Here is a 17669-nt window from a genome sequence, read left to right on the forward strand (position 1 = left end):
TAGCTCTTGAATCACATAATATCTTTCTTCATAAGCAGCTTAAGTCATGTTTACACATAATCATCCATTGAAGGAGCAGAGAGTTTGCCCCATAAAAATAATAAAATGCTTTTAAAGAAAAGTTTCATTTAATATTTGGCATTTCCCAATCCTCATTCATCTTCCAAAGAATGTTCCTGGCAAAAGTGTTTATTGTTCTAGTATTTCCAAAATAAACAGCTTATGTAGCCCCACCCTTGGTGACTCTGGTGATGGAAGCCACCTTCCCCGCCTATCCATAGATATGAGAGAAAACTGTTATCACACCTCAAAGAAAGTAATTACCACAATTGTGTTCCCCCTGGAACTGCCTTCTCTTCCCAAGGGATGAGAGGATAAAATGGGAACTGGATTCTAAATCATTTCTTGCTTCCTGTGGTCCAAGTCTTAAGTTTCAAAATGACTAAATCAGTCAGAGAAAAATTCACTAACTGAAAAACTGAGCCTAACCACATAGAATCTGAATATATGTCTGTGCATGTAAAAGTAAGTTAGTTGTTCTTAAGACCTGATACTTCAACTGTCATTGTTCCAAGCACAAATGTGGTGTAAGGAATCAGAAAGAAATGCTCTCATAGAAGAGTGAGTTAGTGCCGAGCGCTGTGAGAAGTTACCAAGGGCGTCTTCAGGCCAGGCTCTGAAAAACAAACTTTTAGCTGAAGAGAAAAGCAGAGAGGAAGTGGCCTGGATCCCACAAAGGAGAGTCAGCAGGTCATGGCCAGGGCCACTATTTTGCCAGCTGGACAGACTGATTGGGGACAACTTTCAATCTTAGGCACTGACTTCTTGAGGCCATTCTCTATAGGTCCCTTTTGACCTGCTGTCTCATCTTCACCTGGAAGAACCAAGATCTTTTAGAGCTTATTCTTGGAAGATGGTGGATTCTTAGATGAGGGAAAATCTGTTCCACGCAGAAAATCTTGGGCTCCAGTCCTTAGGAAAATGGCCATGCACCCAAACCACCTACTTTCAGGAAAATCACTCCTTATCTTTGAGAGACATTTCTGGGAGTGGCGGGAATTTAGTTAACTGAGTGTCGCTAGTCACTCATTTTGAAGGTCTTGCAAAATGTAAATAGCATATTTTAAACCAGATAATTCTTCCCTGGCTGGGAACTGGCTTGTCTTAAAGGACAGGGCATTGTGCCTGTGAGCTAAGGTGGTCTCAGATATGGGAGTGGATTATGTATACTCCCTGTGGCTTTCACTGTTCCCTTCAGTTCATTCAGCTTCAAGCGCTGATACCAATGTACAATTGAATTATTCTAATGAGAAACAAGGGTACACAAACCCCATCTCTTTCCCTGTAATGGTGAGTGTAAAATTCTGAAAAGAAGAGGCAGAGTAGGGTCTCTGTGGGCAATTGAGCTGGCTGAGCTGGAAAGTCTGGATCCCATTGCGTGGTCACACTTGGCAAAGACCCCCGGGGCAGGGAGCTCCAGAACTAGATGGCAGGACGATTCCTATGGAAGCAGCCCTGAAACTGACCCTCCTGTCCGCCCCACCGTACTCCAGCATGCTGGCCTGGTCACTGCTGCTGTTCTCTCTGAAATGCCGAATTGCTTTCACCTTGGGTCTTTGTGCCAACTGTTCCCTAGGCTGGCGTGCCCTCCCCTGCATTTTCGCCAGGCTGGGAGTTTCTCATCTTGCAGAGCACAGTGGTCTCTTCTAAAGATACTTTCTCAGACCACCCTAAGAACTTTCTATCCCATTACCTAGTTTCACTCTCTTTGTAGCCCTTATCACTAGCTCAGTTTATCTTGTTTGATTATTGTCTGGCTCCCTGCCAGGGCCCAGGCCTGCCTTTTTCTTTGCAGAATACATCCAGCTCCTAGAACAGTTTCTCACACTTAGTGGGTGTTTAATAAATATCTAGTGAATGAGTGTTATTGAAATCGTATATTTATCCTTTGACATATGAATATATGCGAGTAGAAAGGCTCTCATTCAGAACTAATCTCATTTGCTATGCATTGTTTTATAGCCTTTCAGATCTTATTAGAATAATCAGCCAGCAGGGATAAACTTGCCTGTGTGCGAAGTCATTGCTTTTGTCTTTCTCCTTTAGCCAAACTTTATCAAAGCCTGCATGGTAGCCACCAGCCCCTGCTGCTGGCAGTAGAGGGTGGGAACAGCACTTTTCCAGAGATGTTACCTTTGATTACCACTGACCTCTGAAGCCTCAGTTAATCTTTTGAATTTGTAGAATGGTAACCACGGCAGTTAAATGACATTTTTTAATGTGCTAGTTTTAAGGGTTTGAAAGAAAAGCCTTTAACGGTTTCTCATATTTGAGTAGAGTCTATTCATTATGTAGAGCAGTCTGTAAACACAGCTATTAATATGTAAACAGCACGCACTCGAAAATAGAGAATTGTGTGAATAATTCAAATCTAGAGCCCTAGTGGGATAGACATGGAAGGTTTATAAAGACCAGTTTCAGGGACGAGGCTTTCTGCCCGCTTAAGTATCTTGGGATTTGAGCTACCTGTGGTTGACCACATCCTGCAGGCCTGTGAGACAAGAGGTCTGGAACTGGGCTGAGGAAGGCGGGACAGAGGATGCCCAGACACCTGCAAAGCCCTGGCCTCTATTCTACAGACAATAAATTTTCTTTCAAATGAACAAAAAATCAAGTTTAAGCTCTTACTGAATTCTGGAGATTGTGATGCCTTACAGAACTGTGGACTTACTGCTTCTTAAAGACATTGAAATCTCTTTGGTTAGCAACCTTTAAGAAAAATCTTTGAGTACTTGCTACATGCATTCATTGGACAGACTTGGGTGGAGAAGGTGGCATAAGGCAGGGTGATGCTTTCACAGGAGGGACAGTAAATTATGATGGGGAATGATCATTCGAGAAACATTTTACTTTGTGTGACATTCAAAAAAAAAAAACTCATAAAAGAACTAGAGTTATATTTTTGTGGAGAAAACTCTAGAATAATATCTGCTGAAACACCAGCCAGCTAACCTCTAAGTAGATGGGTTCCCCCTCAAATATTTCTGTGTGTGGTCATCTGTTTATTGTTCTTGCTCCTGGAAATGCCACAACTTAGATGGGTTTTGTATTACTGCCTTTTACAAAAAAAATGTGGTTTCTTGTCCAAGTGGAGCCACTTTGGTGTCATTATACAGATCACATCAAAGTAGCCGTCTCTACACTTTGGTTAAGGTTTCTCTGTGGGTACCATGACCCTTGATTTCTGCCTTATTAAAAGCAGGGAACGGCCCAAGAGAAAGAGGAGAGTGAAGTCGACCCAACCGCCACCCAGAGCCCCGGCGTGCAGGAGTGGCTGGCCCAAGCCCGCTCCACGCGGACTCACCAGCGGCAGAGCAGTCTCCAACAACAAAAAGTAAAGTGTTTTCTACCTCTCGCTAGCCTGCAGATGTTCAAAGGGAAGAACGCGAATGAAATGTTTTAGAAAGACAAGTTGCTTCTTGTACCAAAGACAGAGTGCCCCTTTATCTTCTCTTTGAATGAAGCAAGATGTGGCTAACCCTGTCAGTGTACTGACTCATGACCACTGGAATGACTGGTCATTTTAAAGTCCAGGGTTTAAGAAGAGCTTGTGTTTAGGTTTATGAATAGCGTAATGCAAATATAATCCGCCTTATCCTGGATACCTGCTCTATTTTCAGATTTGCCCTCCTTTGAGTCCGTTTGATTATAATAAAAATCTCAGGAAAGCCTTTGAGAATTGGTGAATGCGTGCATTAGATGTTTTTTTTTTTTTTTTTAAGAAATGCAATTTATTTTTTACTTTCAAACGGGATGCCATCACAAAGTAGAATTGCACATTGTTGCCTAGTGAAACAAATGAGCTTTGAATAAGAATCATTCCTCATTGATACCTTAACTATGTGCAAAGGGAATATTAAAGTATTTTATTTTCTCAAAGAGCAAGAATATTTATTACAAATAATGAAGACATAAGACCAAATCCATTGATAATCCAGTTTATCAAGTTAAGTAGAAAATTTTAAAAGCTGCTGCTCCCAGAGATGCTTCCTGGCTTGCCCAATCCTGATTTTGAAAAGTGAAAGTGCATGTTTTACCACTCGAGGGCACCATTGCCCAGCAAGATTTTCTTTTCCCGTTGATTCTCCCTCCCCCGCCCAGGTTTTTAAGAGACATTCTTTATCGAAGCAAAGGAAAGCTATAGAGTCTTCTGAAAACACATTTGAGTATTTGCCCACAGCCACACCTTTGATGCAATGTACAGACTTAAAACCTTTCTACCGAAGTTCTCTGAGAATTTTATAGGCGTAGGACCTGATCGTAGACAATAATCCTCAAGTAACACGGATGTTTGCGTTTGTCCTTTGCCTGGAGCAGGAGTTAGAGCAGGAATTGGCCGAGCAGAAGAGCCTCCTCCGCTCAGTCGCCAGCAGAGGAGAGGAGATTCTCACCCAGCATTCGGCTGCAGAGACCTCTGGTGGCGCTGGGTATGTTCTGAACCACTTAACTTTCTCTTCACTGTGTTTCCCTGACATTTGAAGAAATGTAAACAGCTCACTTAATATTTTATTTTAAACATCTTCTGAAAAACTTAGTCATGTTTTTTCAGTTTTACCTGTATTTTGGACATTTTCTTGCATAGCATGAACACAGCTGGTAACGATAATAAAATATAATAGTTAATAACTTGGTTGCCTTCCTTCCAATATGTTCAGCATATCGGTCCACAGAAGATGCTCATGAGCTCATTTTTTTAATCAAATAAGAAATTATTATAGAATCAGATCCATGATGTCTCCAATTGAATAGTTCTAACTATAGAGCATTTTCCCTGCAAGAGCCTCTCTTCCCCTAATGCTATTCTAAAAACTAAATGTATGTGCTTGCTAAATACCTTGACTGTCCTTGATGGGTGTATTTCTATAATTCCTACATGGAAGGTCAGTGAGCTTAGAATCTTGGTTTGGAGTTGAGACTTTGAAAGTCTTATACACAGAAAAGTAAAATATTAAAAGAAAAATTAAGGAAGTTGGAGAATTTTCAAGTTGAAGATTTTGATTTAAATGGTAGGAAGGTAAAGGAATTGTAATAGAGTAGAAGTATCACTGTATTTTGAGTCAGGTCTGAGTTTTATTCTAGTTTCACAACCATCAATTTGGAAAAGTCACTTAACTCTGAGACTCAGTTTCCTCCTCTGTAGAATTAGAATAATTCTCACTCACAGAAGTGCTGTGAAAATTGTAAATGTCAACTGAGAGAATATATAAGAAAACTGTTTTTAAAATATAAAATATTTTTTAAAAAGTTTTAATGACACCTGTGTTCATGTATTGCTAAAGGTTGCAGTTTGGTAGTATCCTTTGGCAAATACCTTTGACTCCATATCTGAACTTCTTCTCAGGAGAAATAACATAAAGAAGGAAATATGTATTATGGAGATGATTTGAAAAATATTATACGTAACACCAAATAATTAAAAAGGCAGAAATACTCGCTTGTGTAAAAAATGCTGAAAAATTTATGTGCATATTTAATCTTAAAAACTATATAACAGTATCAGAAAATGTATATATGATGCTAAATACAATTATAAAATTGAAAGTATAGTATGTGTGTAGATAAGAACTAGAATAGAATATAGATAATCAAAACTAACTTTGGAGATAACAGATGCAGGAGCTTTTAAAAAAAACTTTTTTATAGTTTAATCAATGCTGACATATAACATCAATACTGACTATATAGAGAGTATGTATATATGTGAATTTTGAGGACAAATGATAGGATAAAGCAAACTAAAATGCAGTTGCCCCAGATACATTAATATTATGACAAAATATATAGGAAATAGGAAAGCATCAAGAAAAGAAAAACAAAATAGGAAACTGTGAAAGTATTGGCACAGATAATAAATATAAATTTAAAAGAGTAGGAATGAGTATTCTTATGACATCTATGGTCTGGGATTACATTTACATAACCCTAAAACTATAAAAATTATCTTAAAAATATAAAAGGTTTAAAACAACTTTATTGTCTATCATGCTTAAAAATTCTAATAAGGCCATAAATGTATATCTGTAGTAAACCCAAAATGAGACGCTCTGTTCCTCCATTGATTGAATCGAGACTTGCCTTCACTTTGCTTTTTTGTACACATTGTAAATTTAGATTATTTATTCTTCTAATAGCGAAAAACCTGATGTGTTATCCCAGGAGTTGGGAATGGAAGGGGAGAAATCATCCGTGGAAGACCAGATGAGGATGAAATGGGAAAGCCTTCATCAAGAATTTAGTACCAAGCAGAAACTACTACAGAATGTTCTGGAACAGGAACAAGAGCAAGTGGTATCAAACATTTTGCTTTTACATATTAACTAATATGGAGGATCTATAGCTCATGCCGAAGGAATATAACTGTGCAATAATCTATATTTTCATAATCTCAAACTAAGGCTTGAAACAGATTTTTCATTCTACATTTTTCTTAGCCTGTTTCACATTTCCCTTAATAATTATATACTTATATGTGAAAATTTATTTGATTTATGGATAATATTTTTCTCAAATATGATTAATGTCTAATTCCTCATTGGTGTAAACCATTAAATTTCAAGTTCCCTGTTTTTTAAAAAAATTTTTTACAACCTTGAAAATTAGGAATGCAAATCAAGAATATACACATCTAGGACAAAAGGAATTCCTCAAATCTGGAACTAAATTGTCAGGTCATCTTATTTTCCATTGATATTTCCAGTGTTTAATAATTTCAGGAGATCTTAATGAGAAACATATTGGGACCTTGGTGGGTCTAAAGGGACGAAGCCAGTGGTTAGCTGGGCTGGTTCCTGACCCCTGCGTAAGGCTGTTTCCCGGGGTGGATACTGTGTGATGTTGGGCTTGGTTCCATCAAACATGCCAAATCCAAGGGAATTGAATATAGCAACAGATGGTACCAGGTAATTGTTCTCAGTTCACTCTAAGCAAGCCAGGGAACAACTGGAAATCAGAGGAATTCGAAAGTTAAGAGGGCTAACGAGTGAGCCAGGAACCCCCAAATTCTGAGATGCCTCCTACAGCTGTGGCCCTGAGGGATTCTGAAGCTAGAAGACTAGTCCCATGTCCTGGACCAACAATGCCTGTCTGGGCTCATTCCAGGACAGTGGTCTTATTAGGGTAAATTCTAGAACCTTTACTGCTGGTCTGAGAAGCTGCTACTCTCTCTGCTCTGGCCAGGACTAGCTTAGATAGGGGCTGGGAGGGGCTGAACTTGGAGTGAATGGTGTCAGAGAGTTCAGTACATCTGAGGGCAGGCAGGGGCTCTACAAAGCAGACAACCTGCCAGGACTAACTGAAAGGAGATGGTCATAACGTGTCCCCGCAGCTGTGGGGAGCCATGCCCAATTCTTTCTGTCCCCTTTTACAAAACCACGTGGCCTGCCACACTTCCTGCCCTCCACTCTCCGCATCTGGCCAGCAACCTTCTTTGCCACTGGCTATGGGAATAGTCACCAGCTTCGGCGCTGGGAAATGTAGAGCACTCCATTTCTGGAGTCAATTATTCCAGAATCATACTCCACCCTGGCAAATGGTGCCCTGTATTTTTTGCATGGACCCTCTAACTATGTTTGGGCTAACACTTAAATTCCTGATCAAACATCCCTCAGACTTGTAGCCTGAATTCTTGATTTCTGCTGTAGATCTCCCAGGCTGGACTGCTGGCTCCTGTTATAGTATTCTCCCATTCCTTTGAATATAAGGGGTATGTGCAGTTCTCAATCAGACTGCAGTCTTTTCTGACTATCTTAAGTCAGATAAATACAGGACATTTCTGGATTTCATGGCTACTTATTCTTTGCTTACTTACTATTCTCCACTCATTAGATACCCAACCCCAGGATTCTACCCATTGTCCATTAGACTTAAAGCACCTGCATGATTCATCCAGCATCTGCAGACCTCCTAGGTGTGTCATCCACTACCTGCTATGATCTGGGAGAGCTACTTTTTCTATCAGTCAGGGCCAGCACCCCTACATCCTCCATGCTGGGCTTTCTGGACCAACTCTGTGCTGCTGCTGCTGCTGCTGCTGCTGACATTTCCACATGATACCTGGACCATTGAAGTTTAGGTTCATGTTCATATATCACTTGCCTTCAGGACTAGAAATGGAAAGTGCTGAATGTTCTTTATTTATGGCATTTTTGCTTTCGAGTCCTTTCTTTTAGGAATCACTGGTCATTTATACAAAGTGCTTCACAGGTTGTTTTCCTCTGTGTGGTATGAAGAGCTGAGGGAAGAGGTAGAGAAGAAGCAGTTTAGTTGTCAGAGTTTCCAAGAAGAAAGGGAATGATCATTTAATGAGCACATTTTAAGTTCTAGGTGTTAACCTATCTAAGCACACATGGTGAGATCCATGTTGTCTCCACTTTATAAACCTATAAACTGAGGCTTGCAGAGGTCAGATAACTTCATAGGGTCTCGTGACTAGAGGCTGCTCTGGAATTGGGAGATCCTTAAGTCCCTTCTTTTTCATGCTACCTTACTGGCAATTTTTTTTTTTTTTTGAGGAGTGTTTTATTACACAATTTCTAAAATGTGAGCACTTAATGCTCTTTCATTACTATACATGATTACAGTTCTATGAAAATAATTTCTAGGAAATCAATGCCAAAGTTTTGAAGCTTCCCCAAAAGACTTAGAAGGCAAAGTTTAGAAAAAGCCCTTTAAATAGAGAAATTAGACTTTTGACTTTGCATATTAAAATTTACCCTGGCAATATCCACACTCAGACCTGATCAGCCCTAGGTGAACATCACAGTGACTGGGAATTTGTGGAGCTCATCTTGTGCCAAAACTCCAAAAGATTGCAATAGTTTTAGAAAGATTATGACTGGCAGTTTTGTACACTGGATTATGTTTACTACTCTCAAGTGTAATAACAGGCACAGTTTTTTAGCCTATAGTTCACTAGGTCAAAGGGCATTAATCTCAGAGCAATTTTTCTTCGTCTGTGCACTTCCAGCGTATTGGCTGTGTCTGTGCAGAACACCCTGCCTGGCTTTGGGAGGAGACACAGCTCATGCTCCGGGGAACCTATAACCCCAACAAGGAAATACTTCACACATTGCTGAAAAATTAAGCAACCATGATAACTCCATAAGCAGGAATTCAGAGATAACAGAGGTTAAAAAATTTAAAAAGAAGAAAGTCACTGTAAGAGGTGTGGAATTAAAAGTAGCAGATTTTAAAGGGATGCTGGGGAGCGGACATCCCAGCTACAGTAGGGAATGTTTCCAACCCAACTCATTGTCCTGTGACTTTTCAGGACTGTGAGTAATCAGCCTGAAAGGTGAGGAGGAGGTGTTTTGAACAATCTTGGGAGACTGGGTTTGACTGGAGACATTATCGAAAAGTTTGAATGCTAGGCCATATTGTGATTCTTACTGGGGAACCGTAAGTATGCCTAAAAGAGTTTAGGGGAGATAAGGTTAATAATGAGAATGAGGAGATCAGCCTAGGTCTGGTGTTTTGGATGGATTATTTCACTATAGGTAGTGCTAAAACGGAGAAGACAAATTGAGAAGAAGGCTATGATAAGATTTCAAGCATTTAAAAAAATGATTAATAATTTTCTAATTAATATAGTCTATCTTTGAGGAAAATCACTGTACTCATTTTGAAAAATTGCATGCACATATTATAATGAGTTCACATTATGCAGCCAAGTACAAAGGTGACAATTAAAAAGAACAGCAATTATACCAAGTCCCGTATTCTGTAAATCAACTTAATCTTTAAAGTCGTCCATGCTTATGACCAGTCCTTTTAACATATCTCTTTAATTCTAAATTTTGATTCAGCTCTTAAATATCTGTTATTTCATTGTCAAGGACTCTTTCATTCAAGAACTCAGGTTCTGTTTTGTCTGAGAATATCAGCTAGTTGCCCTGTATATTTGATGGACATTTTGCTGTATGTAATATTCTTCTGTTATGCTTTTGTTCTTTCAGAATTTATATATATGTAAGAGTGTGTGTGTGTGTGTGTGTGTGTGCTCATTACTGTCTTCTGCCATTGAATGAAACTTTAGAAAAATATAAGATCAATCTATTATATTTCCCCTTAATTTAGGGGGCTTCTGTCTGGCTGCCAGAAGAATTATTTCTTTTTCTTTAAGTTTCAGTGGCTTATCTAGATTATATATGGTGTTAAGTGTTCTGTTATCGTATTTTTCTTGTAACACAATCTGTTCTTTTATATATGTAAGAATTAAGGTTTGCTTTTTTATTCATTTTAGGAAATTTTTTTTATATAATTTAAATTTATTTTATGTTACATTTGTTATATCTCTGCTTCAGGGACATCAACTATTCTTATGTTAGATCATCTTTTATCTTTTTCCTGTATATTGACTTCTCTTTAGGCATTGATCTTTGTAATTGACATTCACTTTTCATCTGACTATTGGAAGATTTTTCTCTATGCTAGTAATTCCATGTTCCGCAATGTCTCTTCTCATACTTTCTATTTCTAATTTATTTATGTTTTAGTTTTATTCATTTCATAAAATTTACAAGCTACCTTTTAATTTTTTTCTTGTTTTATAATCTCAGCTTTGAGCTTTCATTTTATTGACTTTATTTTTTGTTACTGTTATTTTGTTTTTAGTTGACACATAATTGTACTTATTTATGGGGTACAGTATGATATTTAATACATGTATATACTGTGTAATGATCAAGTCAGGGTAATTAGCATATCCATCATCTTAAATATCCATTGTTTCTTTGTGATGAGAACATTCCACATTATTGTTAACTATATCCACCCTACGGGGTAATAGAATACTAGAACTTATTCTTTTTTTTTTTTCTTCCACAAACTGGTAGTGAAGGGAGAATAAATTTCCCTCTTCTTCATTTTATATCAGTGGTTTTTTTTGTTTGTTTGTTTTTTGTTTTTTTTATTTTAGCGTATTATGGGGGTACAAGTGTTAAGGTTACGTATGTTGCCCATGCCCTCCCTCCCCCCTCGAGTCAGAGCCTTATTTTTGTTATCTGTCAGGCACTTTTTTCCACCACTTTTATTTTTAATCCATCAGTGAAAACAGTGCCATTGCTAAAGCTAGCCACCATGTTTAATGGGCATGGTGTGTTGTAGAAGTTACATTTCTCCCAAAGAGATTTTCATAGGGACAATTTTTCCAGCATCTACTTCAATGTATATTTCTAAATTAGTAAACTGGGACATAGGTCATATGCTCTTAAATAAGCTGCCCCTGTTTGTCCACAGCTTTACAGCAGGCCAAATCGGCTCTTGCCGGGTGTGCCACTGTACAAAGCGGACGGGCAGACCCAAGATAAATCTGCAGTTACATCTTTGCTGGATGGACTGAACCAGGCCTTCGAGGAGGTTTCATCCCAGGTAGGGCTGTGCTATCGGGGTGCTTGTCTTGGTTTGTGGGGTCTTCTCTTGCTTGTGTTGGTTTCCTTAGCTTCTGGAAAGTTGTTCCACCCATGTACGTGAACTGTTGAGACCCCAGCACTAGTGATGAGGCCTAAAACAAAGAGCCACTAGACGTGGAGTCTCAGCCTATTCTTCTTTGATTTCTCAAGACACTGTAATTGGTTCACCCTTTGGTATGTGTTTGCTTTCCAGGGTGGAGGGACAAAGAGGCAGAGCATACACTTGGAACAGAAGTTATATGATGGCGTCTCAGCGACCTCTACATGGTTGGATGATGTTGAAGAACGTTTATTTGTCGCCACAGCACTTTTACCAGAAGAAGCAGAAACTTGTCTCTATAACCAAGAGGTAAGGTTGGCAGTTTCTGTCCGTGTACATGTGACATTGCAAGCCTTTGAAAAATTTTGATATTGGGCTGGGCATGGTGGCTCACGCCTGTAATCCTAGCACTCTGGGAGGCCGAGGTGGGTGGATTGCTCGAGGTCAGAAGTTCGAAACCAGCCTGAGCAAGAGCAAGACCCCTGTCTCTACTATAAATAGAAAGAAATTAATTGGCCAACTAATATATATAGAAAAACTCAGCCAGGCTTGGTGGTGCATGCCTGTAGTCCCAGCTACACGGGAGGCTGAGGCAGCAGGATCACTTGAGCCCAGGAGTTTGAGGTTGCCGTGAGCTAGGCTGATGCCACGGCACTCTAGCCTGGGCAACAAAGCGAGACTCTGTCTCAAAAAAAAAAAAAGAAAAAAAAGAAAAAGAAAAATTTAATTAATTTATGTATAAAGAATGTCAAGCATAAAATAATTTTTAGTAAAGTACAAATTGGGTGTATTTCCATGTAGCATCGTGTAGAACAGAATGGCTTAAACATAAATTACTCTCAAAGATATTTATGTTTTATGTTTTTATTCTTTATCTTGTATATGTAAAGGGAGGAAAAAATGGAGAACTCTCTGTAGAAACAATGTTCTACATCATACATCTTCCACTTATGAAACATAGACTAAAAAAAGTACCGAATTCTTAAATAACCATTTACAAAACTCATTTTTTAACTAATGTATATTATTATTAACTAGTGATATAAATAGAGTTCCTGAGAAAAATCTCTCTTCAAGAGCAACTTGCCTAAAATGTATAAAAGTACATATGAAAGAGGTTCCCCTTGCCTTAGGTATAATTATTACTAAGCAATAAGAGATTTATTTGACTTTCTATGAGGAAATGGCTCGATATGCATATCAATTCATGCATCTAAACACTGAAATGAGGCTCTTCTTTTATCAACCCTAGACTCTTGCCAAAGACATTAAGGAAATGTCTGAAGAAATGGATAAGAACAAGAACTTATTTGCACAAGCCTTTCCAGAGAATGGCGATAATCGAAATGTTATTGAAGATACTTTGGGTTGTCTTTTGGGCAGGTTGTCTTTGCTAGACTCAGTAGTGAATCAGCGTTGTTGTCAGATGAAGGAAAGACTTCAGCAAATACTAAGTTTTCAGGTAAGTAAGACATTATCAAAAGATTTTGACCATTCTCTAGGTATAGTCAATAATAAGCAATATGGCATTTTATTGAGGTATATTGCAAACCTATTTTTTCCCAAATGTATAATGACGAGCAAGAGCATTGCAGAAAATTAAGGGTATTGGAATAAAGTGTTAGAAAACTAAAAGTTTCATGCTCCTAGAAATGGAAGGTTGAGAAAACTAACTAATCAGAGTAAAGGCTGAAAAGAAAGACAGTTCTCACTCATGTGAGAGCTAAATATTAAAAACAACTGATCTCATGGAGATGGAGTAGAATGATAGTTAACAAAGGCTGGGAGGGGTAGCAGGGAGTGAGGGATAAAGTGAGGATGGTAAATGGAGACAAAAATACAGTTAGATAGAATCAGCAATGTTTGATAACACAACAAAATAGCTATAATCAACTATAAGTTAGGATATACTTTAAAAGAACTAAAAGAGTGAAACTGGAATGTTCCTAACACAAAGAAATGATAAATTCCAGAGGTGATGGATTCCCCAATTATCCTGGCTTGATTAATTCACATTGTATGCCTGTATCAAAATATCACATGTACCTGATAAATATATACTATTGTGTACCCATAATAATTAAAAATTTTAAAAATTTTAAAACAACAAAGGGCTGCATAGAATTTTAAATTCAACCAATAAAAGTCAAATTTATGGCTCATTATAATTATAATCTAGTTGGTAATAGTAGAGTTTAAAACATGTTACCAAAAGACATACAGGAAATGCTAGAATATAAAAAGAACCATAGACTCCAATACCTAAAAGTTTTTGTAAGTGGCTGTAGTATACATACTACCTGTGTTAAAATATATAACTTTTCAATCCTAATTCCTTGGATTTATTGCCTTATAGCCCTATATTATAATTCTGTTACCAACTAAATAATTGTGGGCTTATAAAATTTTTCTCATGACTAGTTTCTGAAATAAATACAAAAGCTGCTGCCAAACTCATAGTGTTGATTGTTCATTCCTTAGGGAAAAAAAACCCTTTGGGAATTCTTAAGCTTTTATTGAATGCTATTTTTAACAAAGGTGGAAGATGTATAAAATAGATACACATAATTAGGGTAAAGAGTTTAATATAAAATTTTGATTTGTAAAAAAAAAATATTGCAAAGTGTCATATAAGTGCAGCATTAACCAAGAAACATGGAACTTTGTAGATGTTCATCTGGAGGGATAAATTACCCCTGGCTTCCAGTAGCCTACATTCTTAAAACTACAGGGTAAAATTATCAAAAACATTTATATTCACGTTATATTCATGTTTATATTCATAAAAATTTTACATGTGTCATTGTCTTTACTCTTTGCAACAGACTTATTAGGTAAACATTGTTCTAATATTAAATTTGCAAAGTTAGAAGAGTAAAAATTAAAAACATGGTCTCTGATGCCAACACTCTTGAGTTCAAATTGTGGTTTTGTCACTTACTGCTGTATCACCTTAGCTGCTTAACTTCTGTGAGCCTTAGTGTCCTTGGCTATTAAATCAGACCCATAGTAATTGCCTCATAGAATGTTTAAGGGTGAAATGAGTTGAGATGTGTAAAATAATCAGAACAGTGTCTGTTACATAGTAAGCACTCAGCAAGTTTTGTTATTATTGTTGCTATTAATAATAGTATTATAAGAGAGAATATAAGGATCTGAAACCAAGAGAAAAGTTAAATTTCTTCCCCAAGGTTATTCAACTATTAAGAAATAGAGACAGGATTTTGACTGAAAGAACATTTTTATATTTTTATAGTATTGGGGTGTTAGCAAGGGAAATGGAAACTAGTAGACCTATTCAAGATGTTACTTTATATCAATCAAGAGGACATGTTTGTTGATGGTTTGAATATGAGGAATGAGAGAAAGGGGACAGAGCAACTCCAGGGATTCTGACTTGAGCATCTGGGGGCCATTGACCCATGGACAAGACTGAGTTGCCAGTGGTACCATGCATGGCAAAAGATATGGAAGAGAATTCTGACTTGAGCATCTGGGGGCCATTGACCCATGGACAAGACTGAGTTGCCAGTGGTACCATGCATGGCAAAAGATATGGAAGAGAATTTAAGATGCTCTGATGAAGGCCACAGTGGACATTTGGGTGTGCAAATCTGTGGTTTAAAGGGATGACCTGAACTGGATTTTTGCATCCATACCTGTTAGGTTGTGTAGTACATAGAGAGGAAAGAGCATTTCTCTTAGGGTCAGAAAAGCAGGGGTTGATGATTTGGGTATTTAGTTTAAGATGCAAGATCCGAGGAAGACAGTTGTGTAACTTGTGGAAAACTTGTTTCATTACTCTGCAGTTTGTCTTTCATAAAATAATACAGGGATTTATAACAGCATTCTAGTCTATCAGCCATGAATGAGGTGGGTTAAAAGTGCAAATGTGTGCCTCACTCAGAAGCGTATTTCCCCTTTATGGATTGTATTTACTATATTAGTGTCTTTAGTACTTTAATACTTTTTAATTTTATTAGTAATTATCACCAGTCACAGTAAAAGATGAACTAGGCACGAATACTCTGGAACTTATTTTGTTGTAGAGGACTAAGAGAAGAACATGTAATTGTGAAAGTCTCTCTAAATCACATTCTCTACTTCTCTTCTGCCAACAAGTTTCTACTTACTGATGGCCAGCTCACGAACAAGAACTGACATTTCATAATGTTTGTGTTCCAGTTTAATTGAGAGACAGAGTTCCAATGTTAACATAATTAAATGTCCAGTCACAAACCATTTTATTTTACTTTGTACCAAGCACCTGGTATGCTCTCAGTGCTCGATAGCTATTGGAGCGGTATGTCTTCATTCTGCATTTAACCTTTGAGTATTAGCTTTTGCCAGACTGTTAACATTATTGCAGACCCAAAAGACTACCTGGAAGGAAGCATAAATGTTATATAGATGTGTATCATATATATGGAATCACAATGAAGTCAATTATCAACTGCTCTGTATTTTTTTTTTTTTTTAGGGCAATTAAGTTTTTTTATGCCACTTAACAAAAAATACAAGAATACAAATCCACTTTTATTTATTTACTTTTCATCAGTTTAAATTCTTGAGGGATACAGCATCACACGGATTTTGTGTCCAATGGCCTTAGCAGGAAGGTTGCTTCGGAATTTGGCACGAACCATGCCACTGTTTCCGTGGGCCCGAGTTACTTTTCCCCAGATTACTCTGGTTTTGTTTGGTTTGCCACCAGGAGTCACTGTGTTGTTCTTTGCTTTGTATACATAAGCACATCTCTTGCCCAAATAGAATTCAGTTTCATCTCGGGCATAAACACCTTCAATTTTAAGGAGAGCTGTGTGCTCTCTTTGGTTCCGGAGACCGCGCTTATAGCCAGCAAAAATGGCCTTCGACCACAGCCTTCCAGACATATTTGCCTTCTAGAAGTCTTGTTCCCAGGAGACCTCCACAGGCTCCAAGATGGCGGCTACTGTTCTGTATTTTTAAATATTTTTACCCGTAGACTTAACCCCAAATTAATTTCCTGAACATGTAACGGAGTATTTTAAGTTATTTTAAAAATTAGAAAAGGAATAGAAGAATTCTTTAATAGATGAGTAGGGCAGCACAATCGATTTTAAAGTTGGAAACTTTCTATGAATCTATTTCTCAACAGCTAGAATCTTGCCCCTTAATTCCAGTGACTATAAGAAAAAAAAATTGTGGCATCTCTCTTGTGTATAATATGTAAAATACCTTAATTACCCGGCCATATCCCAAGTACAGTAATAAAAAATTGTTAAATCCTTTGGATTTTTATTTTTAAGAAAATGTCAACCTCCATATGATTATTAGCACCTCTTAAAGTCTTTTATTTAGTAACTTTTAAATCAGTCATTTTCTCTGCTTTACTGTCTTCCTGGCTAGCCTCTCCCAATTATTAGTGTGGCTTCTAGGAATGTGAATTCTGTTTTCTATTATCTTGAGTAGAATATAGGTAAGAGAGAAAAAATATGCTATTAAAAATATAAAAATGGGCTGGACATGGTAGCTCTCCTAGCACTCTGGGAGGCTGAGGTAGGAGGATCGCTTGAGCTTAGGCGTTTAAGATCAGCGTGAGCGAGAGGAGACCCGTCTCTATTAAAAATAGAAAAATTAGCCAGGGATAGTGGCGTGCACCTGTAGTTCCAGCTACTCCGGAGGTAGGAAGATTACTTGAGTCCAGAAGTTGGAGGTTGCTGTGAGCTGGGCTGATGCCACTGCATTCTACCCAGGGTGACAGAGTGAGAGTCTATCTCAAAAAAAAAAAAAAAAAAAAAAGATGATGTACAGGAAATACACATTCTTCATTTCTAGCCCACGTTATGTTATTTTTATCTACTCATTTAGATTAATTAAACTAATGTTATAAATATATGCAGATAATGGAGATTTTATTTCTTTTGAATCTGTTCAAATGAATGGGAAACATCTTTTGCCAAGCTTACAAACAGATGGATGTGTGATAGTTCTCATGCCCCGTATGAACTCCCTATGAAGGCAGTTGAATGATACAAACATGATCATTGCTCATGTATAGAACTCTTGTTTCTGGCATCATTTTTCCAGTGTTGTTATTATAATTTCTTATTTAATTGGCTGGCCACCAGGCTTGCAGATTAGTTTGCATTTTGGTTAATGACAGTTATCCTAGTTCTCAT

General features: G+C 37.7%; 1 protein-coding gene and 1 pseudogene across 6 annotated transcripts in view; one reads left to right on the forward strand and one right to left on the reverse strand.

Annotated features, from left to right (window-relative positions):
• Positions 1 to 17669, forward strand: part of SYNE1 (spectrin repeat containing nuclear envelope protein 1) — a 438352-nt gene that overhangs the window by 309386 nt on the left and 111297 nt on the right. For 4 of the 6 annotated variants that reach the window (XM_076002855.1, XM_020287266.2, XM_076002856.1 and 1 more), the window contains 6 exons: positions 3260 to 3394; positions 4378 to 4487; positions 6192 to 6348; positions 11296 to 11427; positions 11662 to 11817; positions 12761 to 12970. In XM_076002855.1, the coding sequence (XP_075858970.1) occupies positions 3260 to 3394; positions 4378 to 4487; positions 6192 to 6348; positions 11296 to 11427; positions 11662 to 11817; positions 12761 to 12970 (900 nt within the window). The remainder of the gene's footprint in view (positions 1 to 3259; positions 3395 to 4377; positions 4488 to 6191; positions 6349 to 11295; positions 11428 to 11661; positions 11818 to 12760; positions 12971 to 17669) is intronic. The other 2 variants (XM_076002857.1, XM_076002860.1) reach the window with 1 other exon arrangement.
• On the reverse strand, positions 16024 to 16450 carry LOC105862102 (large ribosomal subunit protein eL33 pseudogene; annotated as a pseudogene).

Source organism: Microcebus murinus, chromosome 5 (genome assembly GCF_040939455.1).
Source record: "Microcebus murinus isolate Inina chromosome 5, M.murinus_Inina_mat1.0, whole genome shotgun sequence".
Lineage (NCBI taxonomy): Eukaryota > Metazoa > Chordata > Mammalia > Primates > Cheirogaleidae > Microcebus > Microcebus murinus.